Here is a 26,993-nt window from a genome sequence, read left to right as displayed (position 1 = left end):
CTTGACCTTCCTCCATTTTTCCTTGAGGTTTCGTACTTCGATTCCTGAAGTGACTTGAACCTATTTTCAATGGAATAATTTTCTATCTTTATTTCTTCAGTGGCACCAGTGTTTGCTGTAACATCCCCGCCAACTCTCACCAAAGTCGAAAAACAAGAGATAGTTCTGTCATGGAGCTCAGCAGAAATCCCAAAGGATGCTATAATCACCCCAATATCGTACACATTGCAAGCAAAGGAAAGCACTGTGGAGGACTGGAAAGTTGTGGCAGACAATGTTAAGGACACCACGGCCAAGGTCAAGAGCATGGCACCGGATAAGGAATATCTGTTGCGGGTGATGGCAAAGAATGAGTTCGGGGAAAGTGAGCCAACGAAGTCGGTCACTTTGGCGAAACGAGCAGGTAACTAGTTCTTCATTACTAAGGTGTGAACCACTGCAGCGGTTTGCGAAGAAATCATGGCACTTTGCCACTTCGTTGCTATTCGTTGCATACAAAGTGTCCCCTGAAGATGGGACCTTGGCAATAGTATGCATCACTTTCGTCTCTAGCTGTTGCATGTTATGGCTTAGTTATTGTTTCTGTCAGGATTTACATACTCCCCTACAGTCCCCTAAGTCCCCTACAGTTGAATGAAGACTTTACAAAAGTTCCTCTGAACCTTGATTTATACTTAATCCCCAGGTCCCCCAGAAATGCCATCCACTGCTCCAAAATGCACTGAGAAGTCACCAGAAACCGTCGATCTCACATGGTCAGCGGCCACGACCACGAAAGGTTACTATGAAAGTGAAATAACCTACACGGTTGAAGTTAGGTAAGATGATGTCAATGAAGCTTACATTTATCTCTACCTTTGTATTTGTTCCATCATTCGGTAAGCTTTTGAAGCTACCTTCTCTGTCTACGTCAACATTATTGTGACACACCTAAATATCTCTATTTAAAGCAACATTGTCCTGATGATGCTAAATCTTCTCTTAACTGGCAACATTATCATTATATTACAGCCTCTTATCTAATGCCAACAGTCGGCAGCTAAACTTCTCTATTTGATGTCAATATTGTCCTTATGTTGCTCAACCCACTGTCTACTTTCAGGGAGGAGTCGGTAACAGCTTGGAAAGCGGTAGAGAAAGGTGTGGCAATAACTACGGCAACTGTATCAAGTCTGGAACCCAACAAGGCATATGCTATGCAGGTTACAGCACAGAATGAATATGGATCAAGTAAACCTACGGACGAGGTCAAGTTGCCAGTTAGGGGCGTGCTGGGTAAGTTGTTTTTGTGTTAATTAAACAAACTATTTTCGTTCGAAGTCTGTCTTAAAACAAATTTACAATGTATCTTTATTGATCTATCGCCACCTACTCTCCATTTTCTTTTTGAAAACCCCAGAGTAATTTCTTTGTACATATACCATCACTTTATTGTCCGAAATGTCTTGCAGCCTCTAGATTTTTAATAGCTGTTAATTGCGTTATTTTCTAGCTGCACGATTTTCAATGTCATTGGAAACGATATGTCTCCTCCACTATCTTTCTTTGTGAAACAAGTCAGCATATGAAATATATCCCTCAATGCATGGAATAAGATCTATTCCTTGATGTAAATTGAATCCGAACATCTGTTCAATGGAATGCATACCCGTGTGCATCACGTGTACCCTGTGTATTATCTTCCGCACGACTTCGTCCCAACCTATCTCTTCCCATCATAGTTGTTGTCTTTCTCCCCTAAACAAAAAAACGATATCGCTGTATAGTTTTTGGAGAGAAAAACCGTAGACACGGATAAGTCGTTACGTTTTTCGACGAGGTAGCAAACGTACCGGTTTATGTCCATGCAGGTGCACCAGAATGGGAGACGAGAAAACCACCAAAAATTTCCAACAACAAGGACGGGACTCTTAAACTCTCTTGGTCCAACGCAACTCTCCCAGCTGGTGCGAAACCAACGAAGATTACCTACACTGTGGAGATGCAGGAAGGGTCTGAAGACTGGATAACCCTGGTAGATGGTCTGCCCGATACACAATTCAATGTCAAAGGCGCTGATCCGAAGGTGAACACCTCCTATCGGATTCAGGCTGCGAATGAATTCGGCCGCAGCGAACCGTCTGAGGCGGCTGAGATACATAGATCGGAGGGTGAGTTAAAGGGACAAATAACGAACTACGACCTAATTGAGTGGGCCAATCAGTCTGGGACGTCTTCTCCCATTTGTATAACTGTTTATGAGTTCAACCAGTTACCAAGAATAGCTTAGAGCAGACGAAAATAGATCGGCATGACACCAGATTAGGCATGAATTTTCATTCTGACTGTCCTTTTCCCTATCTTTCTGTCAGTTCGTTCCTTGTACTCCATTGTACGTTTTTGTCTGCTATACTGTCGTTCTTGGAGATGAACTATCTCTCTATGTACGTCTCAACCTTTATTTCAAAACTTTGTCATATACAGCGTCCATTTTAAGGATTATACCGGCGAAAACAATATTGTGAATGACTGAAATTCCAGTTCTCAACTCCATCGAGATTTATAGTTGGGTTACTTGGTACGGTACATCTTCAGTATCACGAATAGCACATTACTTGCAAACAAGTCTTGATGGTGAGGTTACTACATGTACATGATGTATGGAAGTCTTTTTCTTAAGAAAATAATTCATTCAACACATTCCATGCGCAAACAACGTATTCAAATCACTGCTTGGATTTCGTGTCATTGCAAAAGTCGCTTAGCTGAACTGCTGTGATCGTAGATGAGCAGCGACAGGCGATAGGTTCCTCACGTTGAAACTGAATGTTTTGTAGCTCTGCCGGAGTTCCCCACCGATGAACCTCCTAGTGTTCTTCCCCTCGGCAAAGACTCCGTCAAACTGACATGGCCCGCCGCAACTCTCCCCTCGGACGTTCCTTTCTGCCCAACGCTCTACAACATCGAGGAAAAGTCCGAGGAAGAAGAGGCCTGGTCTTCGGTCGTCGAAGACGTAGCGGAAACGGAGTACACCATCAAGGGAGTGAGGCCCGATAGGGAGTGCCTGTACAGGGTTCACCCGAAGAATAAACACGGGTTTGGGAGGCCCACGAAGGCTAAACGAGTGCCACGAAGAGCTGGTCCACCCAACCTCTTGCCGACGATTCCCGAATATGATGAGATCGCGCCAGACGCAGTGGAGCTTACTTGGAAGCCCGCCGAGACACCCAAGGAATTTATTGATGCACCTGTGCAGTATACGGTAGAGATGAAGTAAGTCCTATCTAAGTTTTAACTTTTAATTGTTTCGTAATTGTTTCGCAAGCAGGTGATCGACTGAATACGTATCTCATGTAAAAATGCTTTGGAGGTCGTAGGCCTATGTCCCGAAATGCCCTAACCATTTCTTATGTCTATTTCAGAGATGAGGTGTCACCCGACTGGCAGGTCATAGCCAAAGATCTGAGCGACCCAACCTTCACAGTACAAGACCTTGAACCATCCATGAAATACCAGTTCAGAATCCAAGCAAGCAATGAGTACGGTCCAAGCGAGTCGTGCATGGAGCTTGAATTGCCGACAAGGAAAATACCTAGTAAGTTTATGTCATTCAATCAACAGTTTGTGATGAATTTGGTGCCTAGGGTGATTCTGTTGGATTGGCTTTAGTAATTTATGAGCACAAAATCGGTGCTTAGTAATTTGAAGTATTTACATTATCTCCTTCTTGACTCTTACAGTGCCACCACAATTTTCTGTCTTGGGAAAACCAAAACTTTCAAAAGTGGAAGCGAAAACTCCCGTCCTTTCATGGGCGCCTGCCGACACCCCAGTAGGTGGGAGAGATAGCCCGATCACATACACGGTAGAGGCAAAAGAAAAGGATGGCAAGGAATGGACCCCAATTGTTGATGGAGTCAAGGACACTAACTGCAAAGTCGACGGGGTCAAACCTGATAAGGAGTACGAGCTAAGAGTACAGGCGAAGAATGAGTTTGGCGCAAGTGAGCCAACAGAACCCGTGGTGCTGCCAAAACGAGCAGGTAGAATATCTCCGGTTTATTTTATGAAATAAATATTCTCACTCGGTTTGTTAATTGAATCCTTAAAATTTTGCTAGTCATTTGCCGTGAACAATGGTAACGTTATCATATAAGGCAACTCGTTATGCAGTTACCATGGTCAGTTGGTTTCGAGCACCAAGTTAAGGCGTAGGGCGAGATGTCATTTCACTTATGAAAGTTGAATATTTCGACAATGTCTTTTTTTAGGTCCACCTGAACTGCCCGAAAATGCTCTTACCCACGAAGAAAAGCAACCAGACACAATAGAGCTCAAATGGAAGAAAGCCCAGACAACGAAGGGCTACCTTGAATGTCCCATTACCTACAATATCGAGATGAGAGAAGAAACCTCTCAGAAGTGGGCAACTTTGGTCAAGGGCATTGCTAAGACTACGTGTAGGATTGCTGACCTTGAGCCCAACCTGGCCTACGTGTTCAGGGTAACTGCCTTGAATGAGTATGGACAGTCACAGCCAACGGAAGAGTTGCTCGTGAAGGAGAGGACCAAGCCACGTAAGTGAGGGACGAGTCATAATCAAAGTCTGTTGGGCCTTATAATTTTTGTGGAAGCTTCTTCTACTCACTGTAGGTTCTGCAAAAGAAGACCGAATCTTTTTGGTATGACAGGTATAGGCTGACAGTGTGGTGGAGTAGTTACATATTATGCTGGGTCGTACTTGATTCGGCCACATCTAGCTGTATTTCTCATCAGGCTGTTAACTGTGGTACATCGACTTTTCTGATAATTTGTATACGTTATTGCATTCTCTTTACAGTCCCTCCAAATATAACAAACAAGAAACCTCCAACTGTGTCCGATGTTAAAGACAACTCGCTAACTCTCTCATGGGATGGTGCCGAAACTCCGCCTGACGGCAAGCCATCACCTATGACCTACACTATCGAAACAAAAGATTGCACTGATGGCAAATGGCGGCCTCTAGTGGAAGGTCTCCAGGATACAAATTTCAATGTTGATGGGGTCAACCCAGACACGGAATATTCGTACAGAGTAAAGGCAAAGAATGAATTTGGTGAGAGCGAGCCATCGGATGCTGTCAATGTTGCAAAGCGGGCAGGTAAGTAATACAAATTGCACAATTTCCAAGCCTTCACTACAGATGAGTAATTGTCTTCTGTTGAACGACATCCTTATGGTACAGGGTGGTCCACACGTGGAAAACAGGTTTAATCTGCAGTCTCGATTTCCTGCAATTCATGACTAGTGATAGCTACCGTTATTTCTCACATTTACTTTTTTTTTTTTTTACCATTTACAATTGTCCCTTTTCATTGTATACAAAATGCAGACAAAGAGGGGTTTCAAACATGCACTTTCCCCCAATCAACCGAAGATGCACATAACGTCAATGTAAGTGTTCCCAAGCAAACCAGAAGAAGGTACATGAAGTCTCAGACTTTTTGGTCCATTCGTTATGTATGTTGGGGAGAAAAGTTAGTTAGTTCTCACATTTACTTCTCTAGGTCCACCTTTGATGCCCGAGGCTGAGCCCGAGTATTCCGAAGTGAATACAGAGTCTGTCACAGTATCCTGGAAACCGGCTGAGACAGCCAAGGGATTCCTGGAGAGTCCTATAACTTACAACATAGAAATCAGGTAAATGACGCCAAAAAAATCTATTTCGTTTTGACCCTTTTCAAGCCATCGCTACAATGCCAACTCCTCAAATGCTACCCTTTTGAGTGAGTATGGTAATGTTTCATAGATCTTGGAGTATAACATGTGGTATGTGCTCAATATAACCATTTCAGGGAAGAATCGGCTACGGAATGGAACCCCCTGGTCCAAGACGTTGCTGCGACAACCTACACAGCTGACCATCTAGAACCAAGCAAAGCTTACGTGTTCAGGGTGACTGCCAAGAATCAATTTGGGGAGAGCGACCATTGCAAGGACCTTCATGTCCCGGACAGGCTAGTTGCTGGTAAGTGACGGATATCGTTTGAGTAATCGGAATTCGCAGGAGAGTTGACGAAAAAAGTCGTTTACCCAGTCGTTTTAGACAATTGGCGAATCATAAGTTCACATCGTGCTTGACGCTTTTCTTCAAAGATAGTATTTTTGTAAAGCTTGAGTGATGGAGGATTTAGCCTGCAAACTGACCATTCCGGAAAAAAAACCAACACTAAGTAAATTCGTTTTTCATTTTCTTTATACGTATTGATTTCTTTGCATCTGAAATTAAATAACATGTACTATTTTCGGCATTTTACAATTCATGTTATTGTTTCTTTCCTTGCAAAATTGCTGCCATGTATGAGAAATTGTTTTATCAACATTTCAGTACCACCTCAATTCCTTTCTGACGAACCACCCAATCCTTCAAAGTTGGAATCGGATTCTTTGACCTTGACCTGGCTGAACGCAGATGTACCAAAGGATTCCAAGCCATCAACTATCACTTACACCGTTGAGGCTAAAGAGGGTGCTGGTGATTGGAAGCCAGTAGCAACTAAGGTCAAGGACACTACCCACAGGGTCACAGGGGTCAAACCAGATGAGGATATAGAGTTCAGGGTCAAGGCCGAGAACGAATTCGGTAGCAGTGAGCCGACTAAAATAGCCAAAGTTGAAAAACGAGCAGGTATGAGGCCTCTTAAAATTAGAGCAGGATGAGGATGAGGATGATGAATCCCTTGAAGACATAGATAAAGTTTAGCTTTAAACCTGTAAAAACAATGTATGATAATACCTTTATTAACTTTTTCTATCCATAATGCAATGGAGAGGTAAATAATGCAGCATATTCGTTTTCAGGGCCCCCTCAAATGAAAGACACGACGCCTAAGTTTGCAGAAGCTTCACCAAAGGAGGTTGAGTTGTCTTGGGATGCGGCAACTGATACTAAGGGATATCTGAAATCGCCGATCACCTACTCTATTGAAATAAAGTAAGTTCTTTTAGAAGTAACAAATTGGCAAAGAGGTGAGGTCAACTCGACAGCCAACTTCGTCAAAACCATGTAATATTCATTCCTGGTGAATATTTGTAACATAGGTAAGCGAACAGAATATGGCAAGCCATCTGCAATGCAGTGCATCGAACAGAAAATAGCCTGAGTTTTCTCATTTAAACTCAGTTGTTCATGAACGCAATTATTCCTTATTCTAATTCAGGGAAGAGTCCGTGGGAGAATGGAAGCCCCTCGTAAAGGGTGTGGCGAAAGCTGCGTATACAGTGACGGATCTTGATCCCAAGAAGGCATTTGAGTTCAAGATATCAGCTCAGAACGAATACGGGACCAGCGAGGTGTGTCAGCAAGTGAAAGTGCCTGACCGTATGAAGCCAAGTAAGTTTAAAGTCTTATTCACTAAATTGCAATGACTGTCTGCAAAATGCACGAGGAGTGCACAGGACTTGAAGGAAGGATCAACATGTAAACTGCACTTGACGATGCATCTTCTTTAAATCTACATAAACTCTCTCACTGTTAGAATACACACAATGCATTAATAGGATGAAAGTCCAGAGATAACACTTGAAGATTCCGCTATCAAAGAACATATACTGATTCAGTGTCATACATTGTCTTCGTCCTTCTTTGCTCAAACAGTGCCACCCAAGACATCAACCAAGGTCCCTGAGATATCTAAATTAGATGATAATTCACTAGAAATGGCATGGCCTGCTCCTGAGATGCCAGCAGAAGCCAAACCATCGCCCATCACGTACGATATCGAAGAGAAAGACTCCAAAGGAAACTGGAAACCAGTAGCAAAGGATTTGAAAGACACCCAGCACAAGATTGAGGGAGTCGCACCTGACAAGGAACATGAGTATAGGGTCCAAGCAAAGAACGAATTCGGAAATGGTGAGCCGACGAAGCCACTGAAGGTTGAAAAGAGAGCAGGTATGATTTGGATCTTTTATTTCATTTCTTTCTTTTTCTCTACGCAATAGATGTATTTAATACGATGTCATCTAACATTTAATCCCACCCCCTGATATGAATTGAAAAGTTGCTGTTCTCTGAGTAAAATCGATATCACAATACGAGTTCTGAAATTTTTCAGGTCCACCGGTGATGAAGAAGGCCGGTAAACCTGAATTCAGTGAGATCAACCCAGAGACGATTGAGTTGTCATGGGATGCTGCGGCTGATGAGAAGGGTTACATCAAGGCTCCAATTACTTATGATATTGAAATGAGGTATGTTGGGGTGAATCGACTTGCCAGCACGTGATCATGGTCCCTCTATTGGGTATTGTTGCCCATCCTTTTCATTGATTTCACTGCTGTAAAATTGACCTAATCGTCAAACATTTGCCACATATCAACCAAGAGTTATGAAGATATTGTTTTATCTATCAACAGAGAGGAGAGTACGAAAGAGTTCAAACCAATCGTCATGGATCTTGCTAAGACGACCTTCAAAGTCTCTGACCTTGAACCAAGCAAAGCCTTCGTCTTCAAAGTCACCGCAAAGAATGAATTCGGACCTAGCGAAGTTTGTCAGGAGTTGAAAGTTCCCGATAGATTGAAGCCTTGTAAGTAACAAGTTGCAGCGTTCATCTTAGTCAACAGTCACGATATGATACTAGTTGGGATAAAGTAACCAGTAGGTGTTTTTCCTGTTTATATTCTTCCCTGAAATAGACAAAAGCTTCCTTTGCTGGTTGGTGCAATCTTCAGGAAGCATTACACTGATGGCTCCGTACAAGGTGATAGGAAGATTGTTTGTTGTGGCCTTAGAAAGGTCTGAATGCATCTTAGCAATGTTAACCTCAGGCGATTCGTCATAACAGAGTTACCGATGACTACACATTTCAGTGCCACCGGCCATGTCGTCGGATGCCCCACAGCTCGAGAAGGTAGACAAAGACTCTGTAAAAATAGCATGGTCGCCAGCTGAGTTCCCAAAGCACGCGAAGCCCTCGAAGGTCTCGTACACCGTCGAGGAAAAGGATGGTTCTTCCTGGAAACCTTTAGCTGAGGACTTAAAGGATGCTGGGACATCCGTCAAGGGTCTTGCACCGGACAAGGAACATGAGCTGCGGGTTGTGGCGAAGAATGAGTTCGGGACAAGTGAGCCCACGCAGTCTGTGAAGGTTGATAAGTGTGCAGGTAAGATTGGGTTACAATAAGATCAAATATGTCGTTATCTTTCAAATACGTGCATTCTTTTGGTATTCTGGCGGAGTTCTAAATACGATTCTAAATACGATGGTTAAGTGGCTTTGGTCTCTGAATAGCGATCATGAGATCATCGTTTTGATCCCCAGTGTCGGCGTGAGACTCTAATACCACAATTGATACCAGATTATAAAACCAAAAAATTAACTTTGAACTTCAACACAGGTCATTTGTTTCTTTTTTAATGACGATAATGTGACAAGGCTCTCTCCTCTCACCAACCCTATGCAACATATTCCTCGAGAACATCATGGCAGAGGCGTGCACCGAACTAGAGTCCCCCGTGGCGATCTTGGGTCGAGAGATAAGCAATCTTAGATTCGCTGAAGACATCGACCTCCTGCATGGCTCACCGAAGGACCAGATTGACCACTCCCACAAAGTAGACAAGACCAGCGGCAGATATGGTATGGAGATCAATCTGGAGAAAACGAAGACAATGGTATCCGGCGGCCAGGAGCAGATAGATGTGTGCATAAGGGACTACCATCTGGAGCAAGTGTCAGATTTCGTCTACCTCGGTTCTACTCAAACAGAAGATGGAACTTCACTGAAGGAGGTGAAGGTCCGAATTGCCAAAGCTACAGCAGCCCTGGCAAGACTGAAGAGGATTTGGCGAGATAGGAACATCTCTATGCAGTCAAAGCTTCACCTACTAAGATCATTGGTGATCTCGGTGTTCCTCTATGCAGCTGAGTCGTGGACGCTGAACACTGAGACTGAGAAACGCATCAACGCGTTCGAGCTTAACTGCTACAGAAGGCTTCTAAACATCCACTACACGTCACACACCACCAACATCCAGGTCAGAGGGCTGATCACCCAGCACATTGGACGTCACGACAGCCTGTTGACAGTTGCCAAGAAGAGGAAACTGAGATGGTTTGGCCATGTGACCAGAGCCAAGGGAACCCTGGCAAATACGATCTTGCAGGGCACAGTTGAGGGAAAGCGAAAGCGAGAGCGCCCAAAGAGGATCTGGATGGATGACATAAAAAATTGGACAGGACGTAGAACAGAGGGCCTGATCCGCCTTGCAGAGGACCGATCCCTATGGTGCCAAGTAGTCATGCATGCAGCGTCGCCCCAATGGCCTAACAGCTGCGGGACATGATGATGATGATGATGATGATGATGATGATGATGATGATGATGATGATGATGATGATGATGATGATGATGATGATAATGTGACTGCCATTTTTTGCAAACGTTACAGTCTCTTTCATTAACTCCAGGTCCTCCTGTTATGAAGAAGGCAACACCAAAGTTCAAGGAAGTGAATCCTGAGACAGTCGAGCTGTCTTGGGAAGCGGCTACAGGAGAGAAGGGCCACATCAAAGTGCCAATTTCTTATGACGTAGAAATGAGGTCAGTAAATCAGTGTATTGCTCTTCTTTTTCATGCTGAAGTTTACAGAATTAATCTCAACTATAATTAACTGTTAACTGTTCATTTCGTCATCTTCATTTGACAGATTTAATTGGGAACTGGGGAATATAATAAAAACAATTCAATGTGAATTCTGAAACAAAAGAAAGGACCCGAGGTCAAGTAAATGCCACATAATACCTTTATGCGCATGTCTTTTAGTTTCTGGTCATATATTTTTAGGGAGGATACAGTCACCGAATGGAAGCCCCTTGTCAAAGACAATGCCAAGACGACCTACACAGTTTCAGACTTGGAGCCAAGCAAAGCATTTGTCTTCAGGGTGACTGCTAAGAATGAGTATGGGACCAGTGAAGTTAGTCAAGAGTTGACAGTTGCAGACAGGATGAAGGATTGTAAGTGATGAGCTGATATATTCTATTGTCGGTTTTTCTTTCCTCAGGCGTAGATGGCCAGTCGTTTATCGTATCCATCCCAACAATCCACAAGGGTTTGACCTATTTAACTACATGTATAATTATATTTAATGATAATGCGATTTTGTTTACAAAGACTGCCTGCTGAGATAATTTGACCTTCCCTTTTTCCAGTACCACCTCAGCTAGTGCAAGATGCTCCATCAATCTCAGATCTGGAGAAAAATTCGCTCACTCTAACATGGCCCGAAGTCAAACAACCTAAACACGCCAAACCTTCAGAGACGACCTACAACGTTGAAGTGAAGGAAAATGGTTCTAAGGAATGGAAGCTGTTGGCTAAGGACTTGACTGAGCCAAAGAAGGAGGTCGATGGGATCAAGCCAGACCAAAGCTACGAGTACAGGGTGAAAGGAAAGAATGAGTTCGGGGAAAGTGAGCCGACGAAACCCGTGAAGGTTGACAAACGTGCAGGTATGCGATCAAAATTGATTATTTTGAGGTTAAAGAAAATGCTAACTATTACATTACTGGAGAAATAAATGTAGTACCTCGCTCCAGGCTAACTGGCATTCGCTATTGCATTTCAGGTCCTCCAGTGATGAAGAAAGAGAAACCCGAATTTAAAGAGATCAGCCCAGATGTGGTTGAGCTTAAATGGAAACCTGCTGAAGACAAGAAAGATTTTATCAAGTCGACCATTACATACACTGTCGAGTTCAAGTACGTCCTATTCTATCAGTTGTCCATGTATTTTACTTTTCTTAGTATCAGCACAGCAGTTGCCTTCAATTTTTTATTGTGGACCAGTTCTTGAACTGAAGGGCAATAGGTATCGCAATCCGAGCATGCGCACAACACAGAAAAAAGGTTACCATGATTGAAATAATGTTTTATTCTGCAGGGATGAGGCTGAAAAAGACTTTAAGTCTCTTTCAACTTCACTGGAGAAGCCGATGTATACAGCAAATGACCTTGACCCTTGTATCAGCTATACCTTCAAAGTCACAGCACAGAATGAGTATGGAAAGAGTGACATCAGCGCTGAGCTAACGATACCAGCAAGGCAGGTTAAAGGTGGGCATCATCTAAATATACTTATTCTTGCCTTTTAGATCTAGCTGTTTTCAGATTGATATTGATTACTTTCAAAGAGTGATTGATGATTGTGCATTTACTAACAGAGACTATATTAGAATGAAAATATAATGAAATCAATTTCGTTAATATGGTATGTTTTGCTGACTCATTTAGTGTGTCACTAAGACTGTCACAATACTTCAAACCTTTTCTGTTACAGTTGGGCCTGAAATGCCCGACGAAGCTCCTAAGGTGTCAAAGCTTGAGAAAGACTCATGCACATTGACTTGGCCCGAAGCAAAACTGCCAAAGAACGCCAAACCATCGCCCTTGACCTATATCTTAGAGGTCAAGGTGAATGGTTCAAAGGACTGGAAGGAGTTGGCAAAAGATTTAAAGGACCCCAAGTATAACGTTAAAAATGTTAAGCCAGATCAGGAATATGAATATAGAGTTCTCGCGAAGAATGAATTTGGCACAAGTAAACCATCCAAGTCAGTGAAGGTAGACAAGAGAGCAGGTGGGTGTGTACGTGGTGGGTGATGGGATATGGTCTATGAAGCTCATAAGGCTTAAGTCTCTGATATTTTGTTCTTTAAAGTTACAGCCTACACTGTGAAATATTGAATCGAACAAGTCGAAGCAGAATACAATCATCTTTGGCTTCTAGTTAACCTGAGTTAACAGGGTCCTCCAGTTAAGATCTAAGTTCTAAAAAATGAAATTTCCATTATGTTTTGAGATTCAGATAAGCAAATGCTGATATTTTCATCTTTGGGTACCAGTTAAGGGCAGTACGTCCATGATAAACGATCACTTTTTTCAGGGATGGGCCAAGACTACTTGTCTATTACTGTAGCTACAACTGCATGTACCAGTATCTCTTCGGCCGTAACTCAAAACGTTCATGAAATAAAATTGCAGGGCCTCCAGTTCTACCAAAAGATGCTCCAGAGTTTAAAGAAATCAGGCCTGAAGTCATCGAATTAAAGTGGAAGAAGGCTGAGGATCAAAAGGGCTTTGTCAAATCCACTATCACATACATTGTCGAGTGCAGGTAAGTGTCAAACCAGTCTTCTTCATTACCAGGGTCATTGGATAGTTTTCATGATATTTGAACTAATTCATTCATTTGTTTGCAAACCCATCTTGGTAAAATGTTAATAAATTTTATCCTTACAGGGAGGAGAAGGCAAAAGAGTGGCAAAAGCTAGCAGAAGGCATTGAGAAACCTACTTACAAGGCTTCAGACCTGACTCCATCAAAGGCCTACACATTTAGAGTAACGGCTAAGAATGAATTCGGCAACACTGAGCCAACGAAGGAGGTGTTAGTGCCGAAGAGACTCATTCCAAGTTAGTATCTCTTGCATGTTATATCCGATGAAGGAATATTGATAAACACTGGTCTCTTAATAAAGATATTGTATCTGCCACGTGTTGTGAGTAGAAGCACCGTAATATCTTCTTTCCAAAAAGAAGGTTTATCTGGAATCGTATGAGCACAACAACACGGAGGAATGACAACTAAACATTAAACATGTGAGCTAACCAACAGCATTCATTTTTTTACAGAGCCACCAGTGATGACCAAAGACGCCCCCAAAACGTCCAAGTTAGAAAAGGATTCGGTCGAACTCGGCTGGTCTGCAGCAACTCTTCCTGAAGATGCAAAACCATCACCAAGCACATACACGGTAGAGATAAAGGAGGGGGATAGCAAGGACTGGAAACCCGTTGCGAAGGACCTGAGTGAGACTACACACAAGATCAAGGACATCAAGCCAGATAAAGATTATGAGATCAGAGTTGTTGCGAAGAACGAGTTTGGCAACAGTGAGCCAACTAAGGCTCTCAAGATAGAAAAGCGAGCAGGTATGTCAATATGATTTTTACAATAGGACACATGCCTCTTTGAAGTTTGTCAAATAATGTGATGATAGACAGCTGCATTGTTAGAGCAGCTTGTGCTGATCAGATGGTAAGTCTCAATTGATCCATCAGCTTCGAGCATCTTGGTACTGTAGAACAGAAGATTTTCGAAGATCAAATTTCTGTGAATGCCGAAGGATGGACGTAGACATGGATGTCATTCCAACCAATTACAAGAACTACTTTCTCTCTTAAGGTCCTCCAATGTTGCCAAAGGATGCACCAAAATATAAAGAAATCAAACCCGAGGTTATTGAACTATCATGGCAACCAGCTAAGACCCAGAAAGGCTTTTTAGAATCGCCAGTCACCTATCAAGTTGAAAAGAAGTAAGTGTCCAGGGCAGATGTAAACTAATCAAACAATAAGCTTCTTCGTGATTTAATTTACGTTCACCGATTACTCGTCCATCAAAAAAAGTTGTTTTTAGTCTATGGTCTGTAAACTTTTTCCAATTCAACCAAAAGAGACGAGACATCTTTAACTGTCAGTTAACAAGCTCTACACCAATGTCCGTTCGAATTTCAGAAGTGAAAAGGACAAGAAGTGGACAACTGTTGGAAAAGATGTCAAAGATGTCACATTCAAGGCCAAGGACCTGGATCCAAGTCTGGCCTATGAATTCAAGGTGACTGCCAAAAATGAGTATGGTGCTAGTGAACCGACCAATGAATTGACAGTTGAAGCTCGGCTAAAGAAGGGTAAGAATACGGACACCTTATCTTGATCGAACATCTTTTGAGAACCTTAACTAGCTCTAGCCAGGGTCGACATGTGTGCTATAGTGGACCTGTAGCGTGTTCTACCATGTACCAAATGAGGCTGAAATGCCAACTTGGTAAATATGACTTTCACTTCAGTGTTTCTCGATACTGGTTTGTAGTTATGGGTGCATCAATCAATATTACGATGTACTGGTAATGTTTTACGTGGTAATGTGTCTTCGTCCTAATTAAGTACGGTTTACAATCAAATCCTTGTAACCCTCAATTTCGCAGTCGCCCCAGCGATGCCTAAAGGAGAACCAAAAGTAACAGGTTTGGACACAGAATCACCAACCTTAGCTTGGTCACCAGCAAAGCAGGAGGAAGATACTAAGCCAGCTCCAGTGACCTATAAAATCGAAGCAAAAGACGGCGAACACGGGGACTGGAAAGTTATAGCAAAAGACTTGAAGGACCCTAAACATAAGTTGAAGGATCTCAAACCTGACCAAGAGTATGAAGTGCGTGTGGTTGCGGAGAACGAGTTTGGTCTGAGTGAACCTACAAAAGCAATCAAGATTGAGAAACGTGCAGGTAGGTTTTAAGCTTTTCCCTACTCATTTTGGATATCTCATCTTTCAAATTAACCTTCTAACATAGCCAAGATCGTAGTCAGTTTGTTGTAAGATTCTTTGTTAAAATCTTAACTAAGAATCAGATAAAAATGTACATCCACATCTACATGTAAATGTATGACGAAACTGCATAAATTCATTACTAAGAATCAAACAAAAATTGCAACGGGAAATGCATGAAAAGTTGATACCTGAACCAATTTTTCCCAATTGTTTACAACTTGCCTCCCATGCTATCTTCCCAGGTCCACCTACCTTACCGAAGGATGCGCCAACTCTATCTGATCTGAACAAGGACAACCCAACACTGAAGTGGTCGCCTGCCCAGACGAAAGAGGGCGCTATTAACTCACCAATTACGTATACTGTGGAGGCTAAAGAAAAGGGAACAGATAAATGGAAGGTTATAGCAAAAGATTTAAAAGATCCGAAATGCGTCTTGAAAGACCTTAAACCAGAAAAGGGTTACGAAATCAAAGTAGCAGCAAAGAATAAGTTTGGAGGGAGTGAGACAACTCAACCTGTGATATTAGAAGAAAGGACAGGTAGGTCATGTTTAAAATTTTCGTCTATTATCATGTTGCATCTTGAGTAGATTGGTTCAGCATTGAATAAATGGAGTGTGGGCATAGGGTGTTGGATTTTCTTTAGCCTTGATTGAACTGTATGTAGCCAAGGCCAACGGGTATGTCATTGCAGGGCCCAGTTGCTCGGTCAGTGTTAGAGACAAATGCCATTATTCGCTCAACTTAGCGTAATCTCCTTCCCCTTGTAAATTTCGTTAAAACACAGTAGCTTTCTGCCCAAAACAGGTTATCAACCTGAGGACCTGTGCAGGTCTTCGTGTGGTTGCAATTTTTCTATTTGAATGATCTAGAAGTGTGGGGTGATGGTTTTGTTCGAACTTCTGTGTGCTCACTTGTGATTTACTGTCCTTAAGATCCTATAGATCAGATTTGAAGTCCATTAGTATCACCTGTTGAATGAGATATGCATTAGAGCCTGACGAATCAATAACCAGTCTGCATGCTGAGTTTAAGGAGGCTTTGGTGAGATGGCGGTGTCAGAAACAAAAGCAAACATTTCAAAATACTGGACTGCAAAGTGGCTGTTGGTTCGTTTGGTTAGCATGGTAGTGTTCCTTCACTCGAATCCTCTTCCATCTACTGAGCATATTACTTCACTTAGATGCATGTTAGTCTTCTATTCGATTTCTTCTTTCTCCACTCTTCGACATCTAGGTCCACCTTCTCTGCCTCTGGATGCTCCAAAACTATCTGCCCTAGATAAGGACGCCCCAAAACTATCCTGGTCCGCGGCTACGACCAAAGAAGGGAAATTAGACGTTCCTATCACATATATCATTGAAGCGAAAGAAAATGATTCAAAAGACTGGAAAACCTTTGCAAAAGATGTTAAAGATACTCAGCATTCTCTGAAGGGATTAGTGCCTGACAAACGTTGTGAATTTAGGGTTTCTGCAGTTAATAAGTTTGGGACTAGTGAAGCAACCAAGCCTGTCATTCTTAAGGAGAGATTGAAGAAAGATGAACAGAAAGATAAGTCGAAGAAAGATGATGAGAAAGTGAAAAATGAAGATGATAAAGATAAGAAGGATGAAGCTAAAGTAAAGAAAGGTGATGATGAAGCAAAGAAGGATGATGGTAAAGCAAAGGAAGACGATGATACAGCAAAGAACGATGATAGTAAAGCAAAAAAGGACGATGATAAGGCAAAGAAGGATGAGGCTAAAGTAAAGAAAGACGATGATAAAGTAAAGAAAGATGACGATAAAGCAAAGAAGAATGACGATAAAGCAAAGAAGGATGATGATAGAGCAAAGAAAGATGATGATAAAGCAAAAAAGGACGATGATAAGGCAAAGAAAGATGAGGATAAAGTAAAGAAGGATGAAAATAAGGCAAAGAAAGATGAGGATAAAGCAAAGAAAGACGATGATAAGGCAAAGAAAGATGAAGCTAAAGTAGAGAAAGATGAGGATAAAGTAAAGAAGGATGAAGATAAGGCAAAGAAAGATGAGGATAAAGCAAAGAAAGACGATGATAAGGCAAAGAAAGATGAAGCTAAAGTAGAGAAAGATGAGGATAAAGTAAAGAAGGATGAAGATAAGGCAAAGAAAGATGAGGCTAAAGTAAAGAAAGATGATGATAAAGCAAAGAAGGATGAGGCTAAAGTAAAGAAAGACGATGATACAGCAAAGAAAGACGATGATAAAGCAAAGAAAGACGATGTTAAAACAAAGAAGGATGACGATAAAGTAAAGAAGGACGATGATAAAGTAAAGAAAGATGAGGATAAAGTAAAGAAGGATGAAGATAAAGCAAAGAAAGACGATGATAAGGCAAAGAAATATGAGGATAAAGCAAAGAAAGATGAGGATAAAGTAAAGAAGGATGAGGATAAAGTAAAGAAGGATGAAGATAAGGCAAAGAAAGATGAGGCTAAAGTAAAGAAAGATGAAGATAAAGCAAAGAAAGATGAGGGTAAAGCAAAGAAGGATGACGATAAAGTAAAGAAAGATGATGATAAAACAAACAAGGATGAGGCTAAAGTAAAGAAAGACGATGATAAAGTAAAGAAAGATGAGGATAAAGCAAAGAAGGATGAAGATAAAGCAAAGAAAAATGAGGCTAAAGTAAAGAAAGACGATGATAAAGTAAAGAAAGATGAGGATAAAGCAAAGAAGGATGACGATAGAGTAAAGAAAGATGAGGATAGAGCAAAGAAGGATGATGATAAAGCAAAGAAATACGAGGATAAAGCAAAGAAGGATGGTGATATAGTAGAGAAAGGTGTCGATGAAGTAAAGAAAGATGACAAAAAAGCAAAGAAAGGCGATGTTAAAACAAAGAAGGATGACAGCAAAGTAAAGAAAGATGATGATAAAGTAAAGAAAGATGAAGCAAAGAAGGACGATGATGAAGCAAAGAAGGATGGTGATAAAGTTGAGAAGGGCGATGATAAAGTGAAGAAGAGTGGAACTGGTAAGCTGAGAGAATACCAAAATGTCGTCGTTTACGTGTAGGTTGCTCAACATGTTCAAGTGTAGCATTAAACAATGTGTTTGTGTGTGAGCGAATGTTGTACATGTAGTGCACGGACCTGCCAAGTCCTATATCATACATCACAGACATCAGTTTGTTTTCTAACTAATTTGTTCATACACCATGTAGTTACAGTATCCTTCCCAGTTAGGAATAGCAATAACAGTATCCCTCGCACTTCTTCCCAAGCAAAGGTTATAAAGAAGGTCTCTTCGTCCGGCTACTATTTTTGTTAGAGCATGCTGTTATCACAAACGTCCATAGATGTCTATCCTTTTAAAGATAAAAATAGAATCGCTAGCCAAATATAGTAATTTTAATCCAAACTTCTTATCGTATCCATACCTTTCTCTAATCCTGTCCTAACTATCTCCCGTTCTCCTAGGTGCCCCTGTCCTGCCTCCTGATGCACCTACTATCTCCAACCTCGAGAAGGACTCACCTAAACTGACTTGGTCTGCTGCAAAGGCGAAAGAAGGGACAGTAGAATCCCCAGTCACATATGCCGTAGAACTAAAGGAATGGGGAAAAGATTGGAAAGTGGTTGCTAAAGATATTAAAGATACGAAACACACTTTGAAAGGCTTGAAGCCCGATATGGCATATGAGGTTAGGGTCGCTGCAAAGAATAAATATGGGGAAAGTGACCCAACCAAACCAGCTAAAATTCCGAAAAAGAAAGGTGAGTTTAGTAACTAGTCCAAAGAGAGTTCTAGTTCGGGTTTCTCTGGAGACTTTTTCAGCACCAGTCCAGCATGCTTAAAGATGTTTTGAACACTTTTGTGTCGAAAGGCATGTGAGATCCCCAATTGAAGTAGATGTGTGTGAAGTGCTGTTTTTCCTTGTGTTGCCTGTTTCAGCTCTAAGGTATCTTTTAAGCTTTCAGTGTTCACTCTCAGTTTATCTTCTTTACGTCTTCTTTCTAGTACCCCCTGTCATGTCCCCTGAACACCCCAAGATCTCCTATCTAGAAGCCGACTCATTGACCTTAACATGGAAAGAAGCTTCGCAGCAAGAATACGCAATACCCTCAAAGATATCGTACGTTGTTGAAGAGAAAGTTGGGGCCAAAGGGGATTGGAAGGAAATTGGAAAAGATATTCCAAAAGCTACATTCAGAGTTAAAGGTTTACACCCAGATGAGGACTGTGCTTACAGGATTATTGCCAAAAATGAATTCGGCAAGAGTGATCCCACTAAACATATCATACTGCCAATGCAAACAGGTGAGAGATGGAGCATCATATGCTTAGTTGAATCAAAGTTAAGGTATAGTTTCTGTGTGTGCAGTTTACGTGTTTATTAAACCTAGACTTGTTACTGACATGAGTAGCTTCACCTTCTGCGTTCTTTATCGCATGAACTGTAACTAAATAAAGAACTCCACGAGCACAAATATTGTGTTTCAGACGAAGTAGACTCTGCAGGCCCTCCTCCCGATCTGACCCCAATAGACCCTAAGGTGAAGAAAATCAATGATGAAGAGGTCGAGTTAAGCTGGGACACCCCAAAAGATGCCGAAGGACAGAGATTGTTCACACCTCTCATTTATGATATTGATTTCAAGTGAGTATAGATTAAATAATGGTGCCCATGGAAAAGTGGTTGTTTTGTTATAATACCGTAGAGATGATAGTCACCTAGCTCTACTCATGAGTTGACTCGCCCTCAAGCACACACACACATTGCTTAATGAACCCTATTTGACAGCATGTGCTCTTTGTTTTAGATAATTAAAATTTGCCAAAGTGTTCCGAAAAAAAATGCATCAGCCGTTAGATATGTTATTCTCATTGTAGAGAAGAGGAGGTCGAGGACTGGAAGCCTCTTGTCAGAGGTGTGGCCGATACAACATACAAGGCGACCGACATGGAGCCCAAAAAGTCCTACGAGTTCAGAGTTGTACCTCAGGTCTTTCAAGGTTTCGGTGATCCTTGGGCGGAAATTGTCGTGCCGAAGCGAAGTGGTAAGTGATATGTGCGAACAATCCATGTCTTATGAGGTGGAAAAGTTTTCCGTTGATGACTAAGCTAGTATAGTGACAACTGTGGTTGATACATGTATTAGTATGTAAAAGTTCCCAGACGCTTACAAGCATGGATAACAGTGTCAAACTTATGAGCATTTACACAAGTCCATTATATTTTTTTTGTGTCTTTCTGATCCCCGAATGATCTTAATCCATAACGTCAATATCCTTTTATATTCTAGTTGACCAACAAAAGCAGAAGGATGCAGCAACTGCGAAGGCAAAGGGACAAGAACGTGGAGGTAACCCAATTAAGTTTGAAAGCAACTATCTTCTTAATTTTGATTGACGTGGAAAGTACAGACTATACATTTGATATGACAATAGTGTTCCACTTGACTCCGCACCAACTTCAGTAGAAAGTGAAACGGTTGATGATGAATTCATTGAGGAAAAAGAAGAGAACGTGTATGGAAAAGGAGGAAGCTAACGGTCAAATTGAAGCTGCAGGATTCTGCTTATTTTAGTCAAGGTGTATTAGGTACCAGAAAACGATCTACGATACTCATTGCATTATCAAGAAGACAGTTTTTTGCCCTCGATATGAAACCAAGTTTTGTTATGTCATGTACACAAATAACGTCTATCCTTTACAGCTTTTTTTCCAACTCGTTATGTTTTGATTTCAGTTCCTCCCAGATTGCAATTCGAGGCACCAAAAATATCAGACCTGCAGAAGTCATCATTAAAACTTTCTTGGGACGAAGCGACCTTGCCTCCAGGAGCCAAAAAGGTCCCGACAGTATACATTATTGAGATAAAAGAAGGCTTGGGACAAGGTTGGAAAACACTCACTGACAAGGTCAAGGACACGCAATACAATGTCAAGGACATCAGAGCTGACAAGGAGTTTTCTTTCCGGGTGCTGGCTAAGAATGAGTTTGGTGTAAGTGAACCGACATTACCGGCTACTCTCAACAGCAGAGGAGGTAAGCTTAGCTCTTAAGAAAACCCTATCCTTACACCAAAATTGCAGTTACTGTGGCGTGTTGCTCAAATAAACTGGTTCGATGCTTCTACAATCAATTATGCATAAAAACAAGAAAAAATTATTTTTGCCCGAACCAAATTTTTAGATAGGGAGAGAAGCACCTTTGATAGGGTTAGATACCTTTTCTTGCTCGAACTAACACCGAAGGCGACCAGCTCTTTCTCGGAACAATTAACATGTTGATTTTTTTATCATAGGGCCACCTGAAATGCCTTTTTCAAAACCGAAATACACAGAGGTTGGTCCCGAAACAGTTGGATTATCGTGGGAACCTGCGACCAATATGAAAGGCATGGAGGATGTCCCCATCACCTATGTGATTGAAATGAGGTACGGCGCCAAAGCATTTTATACTACATGGTTGCATTTACGGTAAATGTGTGGTTGAGTTATTGACCTATTTCATGTTGATAACAGATTGATCGCATATAATCGTATAATCATGTTTATCATAAAAACAGAGGAAAAACGACACTGACTTTATGTAATTCTTACAATTCTTAATTTCTTACATATCGTCACAATAACTTCAGAGAACCGCCAACCCCAGACTGGGAAACCCTTGTCAAGAACGTGAAGAAGACAAAGGTAGCCATTCAAGATCTTGACCCAAGTAAAAGCTTCTCCTTCCGTATACTGGCAGAGAATGAGTACGGAGTGAGTGAGCCCACTATGCCCTTGACACTACCGAAGAGAGATGGTAAGTCGGAGCGAGTCGTTGGGTTGGTAAATTTATGTTTTCGGAGAAGAAAGCCAGTCTACCTGACGTGCCTAAGAATGCGTCAAACAGATATATTTGCATGACGAATCGCAAGCCCTTTGCTTTTGATTTCTAGAATGGCTTTAAAGGTTTTAGATGCCACAAAGCATACATCGTTACCAAATTCAAAGTGCAAGTATCGAGTCATACTGTTGAGACGTTCCTTATACTACCAGTTTTCTATGTAGAGATGTGGACACCATCCCCAGACTGCTAATGCATTAGTTTTTTAAAAGTTTACTGACATACATTGAGAATGGTCATCACTTCGATTCCTTCTACAGCCCAATACACCCCAGAGGAAGTCCGAAAACCAAACTACTCGCTACCAAGTAAATCATCAGTTGATATCACTTGGAAGCCATCACGCATGCCTGTCGGCTGTCCCGACATGCCAATCGTGTACGATGTCGAGCAATGCGAGTACCCGAGCTACGATTGGGCAAATGTTGGCAAGGGGGTCAAAGGTTGTGAATATACTGCAAAGGACTTGAAACCAGAAAAGGACTACATGTACAGGGTTATCGCTAGGACGAAGTACGGTGCTGCTGATTCGTCGCCGCCAGTCACAGCTAGGCGAAAGGGAGGTGAGTGTAGAATATGTCTGGTCGTCCATAGTGGGTCTGTGATCTACCTTCCTCGTTACTGATCCAATTTCACCTCACTAACTTTCGACTAATGTGAGAACATTTAATTAGGCGACTACGTGTACTGAAATTGCGTATCAAGTCGAAAGACTTTGATGTAAAGTTTTCCTGTGTTTCACTCCAGGCAATCTTGTCCCTCAACATGTCAAACTCGCCAAACCATTGGTGAAAGCAGTAGGCGACGACGGAGCAGAACTTACATGGCGCCCAGCTGAAAATCCATCTAATATCACCTGCCCTGTGACCTACGTGATAGAACAGCGTGAAGCGATGACATCGTCGTGGAAAGAGGTCGCCGCTGGTGTAAAGGATGTGAAACATGTAGCGGAGGGTTTGGATCCCAACAAGGATTATGACTTCAAGGTGGTGCCTGAGAATGAGTTTGGGAGGGCAGACCCTTATCCGATTGCTACACTGAACAGGGATGGTTCTCGAGGTAGGAGAGCTTCGTTCTTGTAAAAACTTATCCATTGTCACAGTGCATAAATTTTAGAATTCAAAACCTTTACTCCATGGTTTACACAGGGAAATGCCAAACTGACTTAAATGGTGTCAGTAATGACTGATAAACTGACAAAATTCTTTAGTAATCACGGGAACTGTTTCGGTGGGCCACAACAGTCGACTTGTTCGAATGTGTCCCTTCAACCCACAGGGGATTCGAAAATTGCACAGCTTATATTCCATAAAATGTGACCTCATGATAAAAATTATAATGGTAATATTTCAGGTAAACCACCAGCGGGTATCCTCATAACTCCATCATTCTCGGAACTCGGTCCAGACGCCGTACAACTGTCATGGTTACCGAATAAGTCAAACGACCCAACCCAGGTCACCTATGTCATCGAACAGCGTATGCTCAGTGGAGACTGGAAGCAGATTGCTAATGCTGTTCCTGACACTTACCATAATCTCCACGAGGTGGCACCTGATGTTGAGTTAGTGTATCGCGTCTTCGTCAAGAATAGTTTTGGCACGAGTCCGCCGTCCCCTATTGTCACTGTTAGGAGGAAGGCTTGTAAGTTTGCTTTCGATGTCAAGCTATACTGTTGGCTCTGGGTTTGTCCACAACATGAGGGATCAAGGAAGAATGTAGGATCAACTTAAATTACCGGACTGCCAAGGTTTCTAGTCGTGCCCTTTTTCAACCCTTTATAGTATTTATTGTATGATATGTATGTCATAAGAATGGGATGCGTCTGAATGCTGGAAAAGTATTATAGACAGTAGAAATTTCATAACCAAAGAGTCATAGAAATGACGAAATAGCGTTGACGCTTATTTATTGTACTGAATACTTTCAGATTCGAACATGCCAGAGCCGATCAGAGAAAAACCAACCGTCACTGACATTGGACCAGCCGCCATCCAACTCTCCTGGTATCCTCCACTACGCAGGACCAATACTCCACTTACGTACGTCGTGGAGGAGAAGAACCCTGCTGGTGGAGACTGGCGTGTCATCGCAACTGACCTCGAGGATACCAGGTTGGATATTGAGGACCTCGTGGCTGGCAGGGATAACATGTACCGTGTCGTAGTGGTGAATGAGCATGGGAAGAGTGAGCCTTCTCCGGCAGTCATGGCTCATCATCAGAACCTGGGTAGGTGCTCATCAGTTTTTAAACAACAAACATCATTCACGAAATGTCTTTTTCAGTAGAACAATACTAACCAAACACTTTCGTCAGATTTTACAAAATATTTCCTTCTAGATGGCTCCAAACCAGACGCCATAGTTGAAAAGCCAGTCATAACAGAACTGGGCGATGGCAGGTACAAACTCTCGTGGGTGATTCCAAGAGAACCGCAGTCTCCTCAAGACTACACGCTTGAAGTCCGGGAATCCCCCAGCCTCCGGTGGCAGATGGTCACGACAGGAATTCACGATACCAACTACATTATTGAGAATCTGAAGCCAGAGACGGACTACATGTATCGCGTTATCGTGGAGAACGACTATGGAGAGAGTGATCCGTCGCCAGCTGTGTCCCTTCGTCAAGGACCAGGTTAGTGAAATAAAACTGTCTTTTCAATTTAATCTTCTATTACAATAATACGGCTAAACATCTGTAGAGCACAACCTCTAATGAATTATCGAAAGGTCACTGCCGACCTTATGTTGTTATTGTTGTCTTTTTCCGTACAGAATCGTACGCCCCCGTGATGCCGAGAGAAAAGCCATATCCACGTGAGATGGGACCAGATACAATTCTGCTTTCGTGGAAACCGGCACACATCCCAGCTGAGGCTGCAGCTTCCGAAATCACCTACACCATAGAAGTGCGCGAGCCACCGGATACGGAATGGCGGAAGTTGTATACCAAAGTCCCAGATGTGTCGCACAGGATGACTGACCTCATGCCGAAACAGGACTACATGTTTCGTGTGTTGGCTCAGAACGAATACGGGCTGAGTGAACCCACGCCACCTTGCACAGTCAACCGGAAAAGTTGTAAGTTACTTCACTGGCTGAGGGGATGTTTCTCGGGAATCTCTTCCACTGATGCCCTAGACTTCATGCTGGTCTTGGCTTGGTTTTCTCATTCAGATTGACCTATCTATGAATAACGGGATGGAAGCACTCGCAAATGTTGTGATGGCGTTCCCATCGCCACCGAAACGTTTCCTTTCTTTCCCATGACTAAAACGAAATTTGATATTTGTTCCTTACTTTACTGCAGCTTGCTCCATTGTCCCTTTCCAGATAATCTCTGCTTCAACGACCTGCTTCTCTGTAACATCTTATACATTATCATCTCGACAAACCTATCGCGTACATGACATCGAATCTCTGTAAGCTAACTCTGTCAATATTGTGGTGAAGCTTCTAGTTCCATGTTGTAAACTCGTATTCGGTTAGGATGGTATCGGTAGAGTACTGTTGGTATGCTCCTCTGCTGTTGTCTATGTTACTTTTTGCATTTATATTCTATATTGCTTTATCACAGACACCGCATCAATACTGATCTTGGTACATCCAGTTTACGTCAGTTTTAGTTCAATGTCATTCCTGGTTCATTTCTAGCCAAATGCATTCCTGAGCCCATCCTGAACCATCCACGCAAGACTCTAGTCGGTCCCGATGCCGTTCAGCTAACCTGGCCGCCACCCTACCAACCCGCTCATCTGGCTAACATCCCCATGTCTTACATCATCGAGGTCCGGGACGGGCTGGGCTCAGACTGGCGCCCCATAGCTAAGGATATCAAGGACCCGAACTACACCGTCTCTGGTCTGAGGCCAGACTTGGGATATGGATTTAGAGTGAGGGTTGCTAATGAATACGGTGTCAGTGAACCATCTCCTGTTGTATCTCTCCCAACGAAATGGGCCTGTAAGTTGTGTGTGAAATAGTTTAGGCCCCAGTAGAATTAGTGTGTGCCTTTGTAGTATGTTACGATAGAGAGCAGTCGCAAATCCCCCGAAACGCCAACGTTAATGCCTATCCCTTTGTTCGACCTCTCGATGTCAAACAATGGGATAGGCATTCGCGTTGACATATCGGGGAGTTTGCGAAAACTCTCTAATATCCGAATACCAGTATCGGATCCCATCTGATTCGTTGTTTCGTACTCAAGCTCAGGCATGTCCAACCAGACACGTTTATATGCTCTTTTACCGACCTAACACCGGTCAATTGATCACCACGAGTTCACTGTCTGTTGCTACTACTTTTTTGATATTCTATGATACTTCGACATTCCTACATAGATATTACGTCATTTCAGCTGATTACATCCCAAGAACACCACCAGACTGCCCAGAAATAACAGAGGTCTCGATAGAGACTGTGCGCGTGTCGTGGAATGCCGTACGCCCACCCCCATCTGTGCCGGGAACGAAGGTAACCTACATCCTCGAGATGCGGGAGGGCAAGAGCACAGTCTGGAGGCCGATGGTGAAAGGACATCCCGAGACGTCTGTCCTCATGAAGGACGTGAGCCCGGAGCATGAGTATAGCTTCAGAGTTCGGGCTCAGAATGAGTACGGGATTAGTGATCCTTCCAGACATGCTACACTACCTAAGAGATTCGGTAAGTTGTCAACTAGGAACATTGCGGCGTATGAGAATAACACCCAGAGAACAACGGCGCTATGTCTGTAATGGTTCCATTGAAACAAAGAAGCAATTACTCTGT

The 26,993-nt window shown here is 42.4% G+C and overlaps 1 protein-coding gene across 5 annotated transcripts in view; it reads left to right on the top strand.

Moving 5' to 3' along the window:
• LOC135499521 (twitchin-like) overlaps positions 1–26,993 on the top strand; it is a 69,265-nt gene that overhangs the window by 27,211 nt on the left and 15,061 nt on the right. For 2 of the 5 annotated variants that reach the window (XM_064790324.1, XM_064790323.1), the window contains exons 33-80: positions 101–403; positions 686–818; positions 1,103–1,275; positions 1,851–2,150; positions 2,817–3,252; positions 3,402–3,574; positions 3,720–4,022; positions 4,251–4,556; positions 4,820–5,122; positions 5,529–5,661; positions 5,817–5,989; positions 6,350–6,649; positions 6,823–6,955; positions 7,182–7,354; positions 7,619–7,915; positions 8,079–8,214; positions 8,380–8,552; positions 8,836–9,129; positions 10,437–10,569; positions 10,813–10,985; positions 11,181–11,480; positions 11,597–11,729; positions 11,911–12,083; positions 12,307–12,606; positions 13,011–13,143; positions 13,269–13,441; positions 13,661–13,960; positions 14,214–14,346; positions 14,546–14,718; positions 15,016–15,315; positions 15,602–15,901; positions 16,598–18,361; positions 18,807–19,103; positions 19,348–19,647; positions 19,831–19,987; positions 20,221–20,387; positions 20,633–20,692; positions 21,080–21,379; positions 21,639–21,771; positions 21,975–22,141; positions 22,486–22,788; positions 22,973–23,284; positions 23,579–23,869; positions 24,156–24,455; positions 24,567–24,860; positions 25,001–25,306; positions 25,880–26,188; positions 26,583–26,888. In XM_064790324.1, the coding sequence (XP_064646394.1) occupies positions 101–403; positions 686–818; positions 1,103–1,275; positions 1,851–2,150; positions 2,817–3,252; positions 3,402–3,574; positions 3,720–4,022; positions 4,251–4,556; positions 4,820–5,122; positions 5,529–5,661; positions 5,817–5,989; positions 6,350–6,649; positions 6,823–6,955; positions 7,182–7,354; positions 7,619–7,915; positions 8,079–8,214; positions 8,380–8,552; positions 8,836–9,129; positions 10,437–10,569; positions 10,813–10,985; positions 11,181–11,480; positions 11,597–11,729; positions 11,911–12,083; positions 12,307–12,606; positions 13,011–13,143; positions 13,269–13,441; positions 13,661–13,960; positions 14,214–14,346; positions 14,546–14,718; positions 15,016–15,315; positions 15,602–15,901; positions 16,598–18,361; positions 18,807–19,103; positions 19,348–19,647; positions 19,831–19,987; positions 20,221–20,387; positions 20,633–20,692; positions 21,080–21,379; positions 21,639–21,771; positions 21,975–22,141; positions 22,486–22,788; positions 22,973–23,284; positions 23,579–23,869; positions 24,156–24,455; positions 24,567–24,860; positions 25,001–25,306; positions 25,880–26,188; positions 26,583–26,888 (12,732 nt within the window). The remainder of the gene's footprint in view (positions 1–100; positions 404–685; positions 819–1,102; positions 1,276–1,850; positions 2,151–2,816; positions 3,253–3,401; positions 3,575–3,719; positions 4,023–4,250; positions 4,557–4,819; positions 5,123–5,528; positions 5,662–5,816; positions 5,990–6,349; positions 6,650–6,822; positions 6,956–7,181; positions 7,355–7,618; positions 7,916–8,078; positions 8,215–8,379; positions 8,553–8,835; positions 9,130–10,436; positions 10,570–10,812; positions 10,986–11,180; positions 11,481–11,596; positions 11,730–11,910; positions 12,084–12,306; positions 12,607–13,010; positions 13,144–13,268; positions 13,442–13,660; positions 13,961–14,213; positions 14,347–14,545; positions 14,719–15,015; positions 15,316–15,601; positions 15,902–16,597; positions 18,362–18,806; positions 19,104–19,347; positions 19,648–19,830; positions 19,988–20,220; positions 20,388–20,632; positions 20,693–21,079; positions 21,380–21,638; positions 21,772–21,974; positions 22,142–22,485; positions 22,789–22,972; positions 23,285–23,578; positions 23,870–24,155; positions 24,456–24,566; positions 24,861–25,000; positions 25,307–25,879; positions 26,189–26,582; positions 26,889–26,993) is intronic. The other 3 variants (XM_064790327.1, XM_064790326.1, XM_064790328.1) reach the window with 3 other exon arrangements.

Source organism: Lineus longissimus, chromosome 15 (genome assembly GCF_910592395.1).
Source record: "Lineus longissimus chromosome 15, tnLinLong1.2, whole genome shotgun sequence".
NCBI lineage: Eukaryota > Metazoa > Nemertea > Pilidiophora > Heteronemertea > Lineidae > Lineus > Lineus longissimus.
This window is presented reverse-complemented; position numbering and strand designations above follow the sequence as displayed.